This window comes from Apium graveolens, chromosome 5 (assembly GCF_009905375.1).
Source record: "Apium graveolens cultivar Ventura chromosome 5, ASM990537v1, whole genome shotgun sequence".
Lineage (NCBI taxonomy): Eukaryota > Viridiplantae > Streptophyta > Magnoliopsida > Apiales > Apiaceae > Apium > Apium graveolens.
In genome coordinates, this window is record NC_133651.1 from 185,491,520 (window position 1) to 185,494,063 (window position 2,544).

At 35.8% G+C, this 2,544-nt stretch overlaps 1 protein-coding gene across 1 annotated transcript; it reads left to right on the top strand.

Moving 5' to 3' along the window:
* The first annotated feature begins 1,016 nt into the window (after positions 1 to 1,016).
* Positions 1,017 to 2,139, top strand: LOC141660527 (uncharacterized). The gene is made up of 2 exons (XM_074467518.1): positions 1,017 to 1,266; positions 1,634 to 2,139. The coding sequence occupies exons 1-2, from the start codon at positions 1,017 to 1,019 to the stop codon at positions 2,137 to 2,139; spliced, it is 756 nt and encodes a 251-aa protein (XP_074323619.1).
* Positions 2,140 to 2,544: the final 405 nt, after the last annotated feature.

Below are 2,544 nucleotides of genomic sequence, written 5' to 3' on the forward strand. Positions count from 1 at the left end.
CCTTTTATGACAATTTAGAAACTCTTTACTCTGAAAATTTAACTCAAACGCATTATACAGTTATGCATGTAATAGAATTTTAAAAACAGGGTCTTCCACATGTGTAAATGTTGATTTGGCTACACCCGGATGTTAGGCCCAAAATAGTTGCTCAAATAGATGCTCTGGTCAGTGCTGAAATACCTGACAAAGATACTGATCATGTTGGTTAAGCCGCTGTCAGCAATTATATGATTCATGGGCCCTGTGGAGTTGACAACACCTACTCACCTTGCATGGTTAAAGGAAGATGTATGAGACACTTTCCTAAGAGGTATCATAAAATGTTATAAACAGTTATTTTTTATATTTACATAGTTTGAATAAATAAATTTAAACCGTACACATATTACTATAGTTAGAATCTTTGCCATGTAATTATACACAGAATTGGCTCATTTATAACATGTTGTCTGGGTACCTTCATTGCAGGTTCAATGGTAACACGTATATTGATGATTGCGGTTTTCCCATTTATCGCAGACGCAACACTGAAAGAAATATAAAAAAGAAAGGTGTTTTTTTAAACAATAGGTTTGTTGTTCCATTTAATAGAGACTTATTGGTTCTTTTTCAATGCCATATAAATCTCGAGGTATGTAACAGTGCTCGATCCCTTAAGTATTTATTCAAGTATTTTCTTAAAGGTCATGATAGTGCTATTATGGTCCTAAAAAAACAAATCAACGCCTGATAGTAATGTATCGAAGAAGCAATCCTGTTTAAATGAAGTAAAGCAATATCTTGATGGTCGTAATGTTTGTGCCCCTAAAGCAGCATGGAGAATATTTAGTTTTGATATACATTCTCGGTGGCCATCTATTGATAGGTTACCTATTCTTTTACCAGGCAATAAGTACGTCAGTTTTAGAACAGGTACAACACTATCTGAAGTTGTTCAATAAGCTGATAGTAAAAGGACAAAACTTGAGGCTTGGTTTAAAGCTAATAAGGAATTTCCAACCGCTCGAGATTTTATGTATGCTGAATTTCCTACGCATTTTACGTGGCTACCCCGAGAGTGTAAATGGAGACCTCGCCAAAGAGGTGATGTAGTTAGCAGGTTAACAGAAGTACATGCTATTGGCGGTGATTTATTGTATCTCCGCATGTTACTGATGCGGAGAAAAGGCTCTACTTCATTCGACGAGCTAAGGACGGTTGAAGGTCATGTTTTTGAAAGTTTCAAGGAAGCATGTGCTGTTATGGGGCTTCTTCAAAATGACAGTCAATGGCATGAAACAATGGTCGAGAATTCTCACTCATCTCTTGCGAAACAGCTCCTGCTACATACCTCTGTATATATGGAATGATCAGTGGAAATGTATGTCTGACGATATCATCCTGCTAAAATGTAAAGAATGTTGGAATGGAAATTTACAACTCCCAGATTGTGACATTCAAAATTTTGCTCTTGAATGTATGATTATATTTAAATTTGGCTGTCATTCTTAATAATTAAATCTCTGTCCATTCTATAGTAAAAAAAATTTGTCTTATCAAGAGGATAAAACTTTTGTACTTTCCATATTTATCTATTTCGAATATATGATTTAAATAAATACGTTAAACTATTTTATGTTTATTCTTGCAGAAATTGAAAAACTTTTAAACGATATTGGAAAGAGCTTAAAATATTTCCCGACAATGCCCTATCCTCCAGAAGTTTTTCTTTACAACAGTGGAAATGGTTTAATTGCTGAAGAAACGGGTTACGATACAGAGCAAATGTTAAGGCAACATGATGAAAATTATATCAAGTTGAATAAAGAGCAAAAGGAAGTGTATGAGGCTGCTGTCGAAAGTGTAAATTCCAACAAAGGCGAACAGTTTTTTGTCTATGGAAGTGGCGGATGTGGGAAAATATTTGTCTGGCAGACATTTCTCTTTCTCCTTTGTTCTGAGCATAAAATTGTTTTACCACTAGCCTCATTAGGAATTGTAGCTGCTTTTCTAGATGGTGGTAGAATGGCTCACTCACGCTTTCATATACCTATCATTCTAGATCAATGCTCTGTAGTTGGAATAAAGCACGATACTGATCTTGCTGAATTATTACAGAATACAAGTTTAATCATTTGGGACGAAGCACCTATGTAGCATCGGCATGGTATTGAGAGTGTTGATAAATGTTTAAGAGATATTATGGCTCCTATTGATCCCAGTAGATCATCAAGGCCATTTGGTGGAATAAATGTTGCATTTGGTGGAGATTATTGCCAATCGCTACTGGTTATCCCAAAAGCTTCCCGAGGAGAGACAGTTGGATCAACACTGAATCGATCAAAGTTATGGGATTTCTGTAAAGTCTTCACCTTCCATCAGAACATGAGACTTCATTCAGAAAATTCAGATGAGCGCAACAAGTAAATTGTTGAATTTGCTAAATGGCAGGTTGCCATTGGTGATGGCAAGGTCCATAGTATTACTAAGAACCCTGGAGATGATGGTTTGATAGATTTTGAAATTCCAAAGCAGTTTATTGTTCGTGGAACAGATAATCCA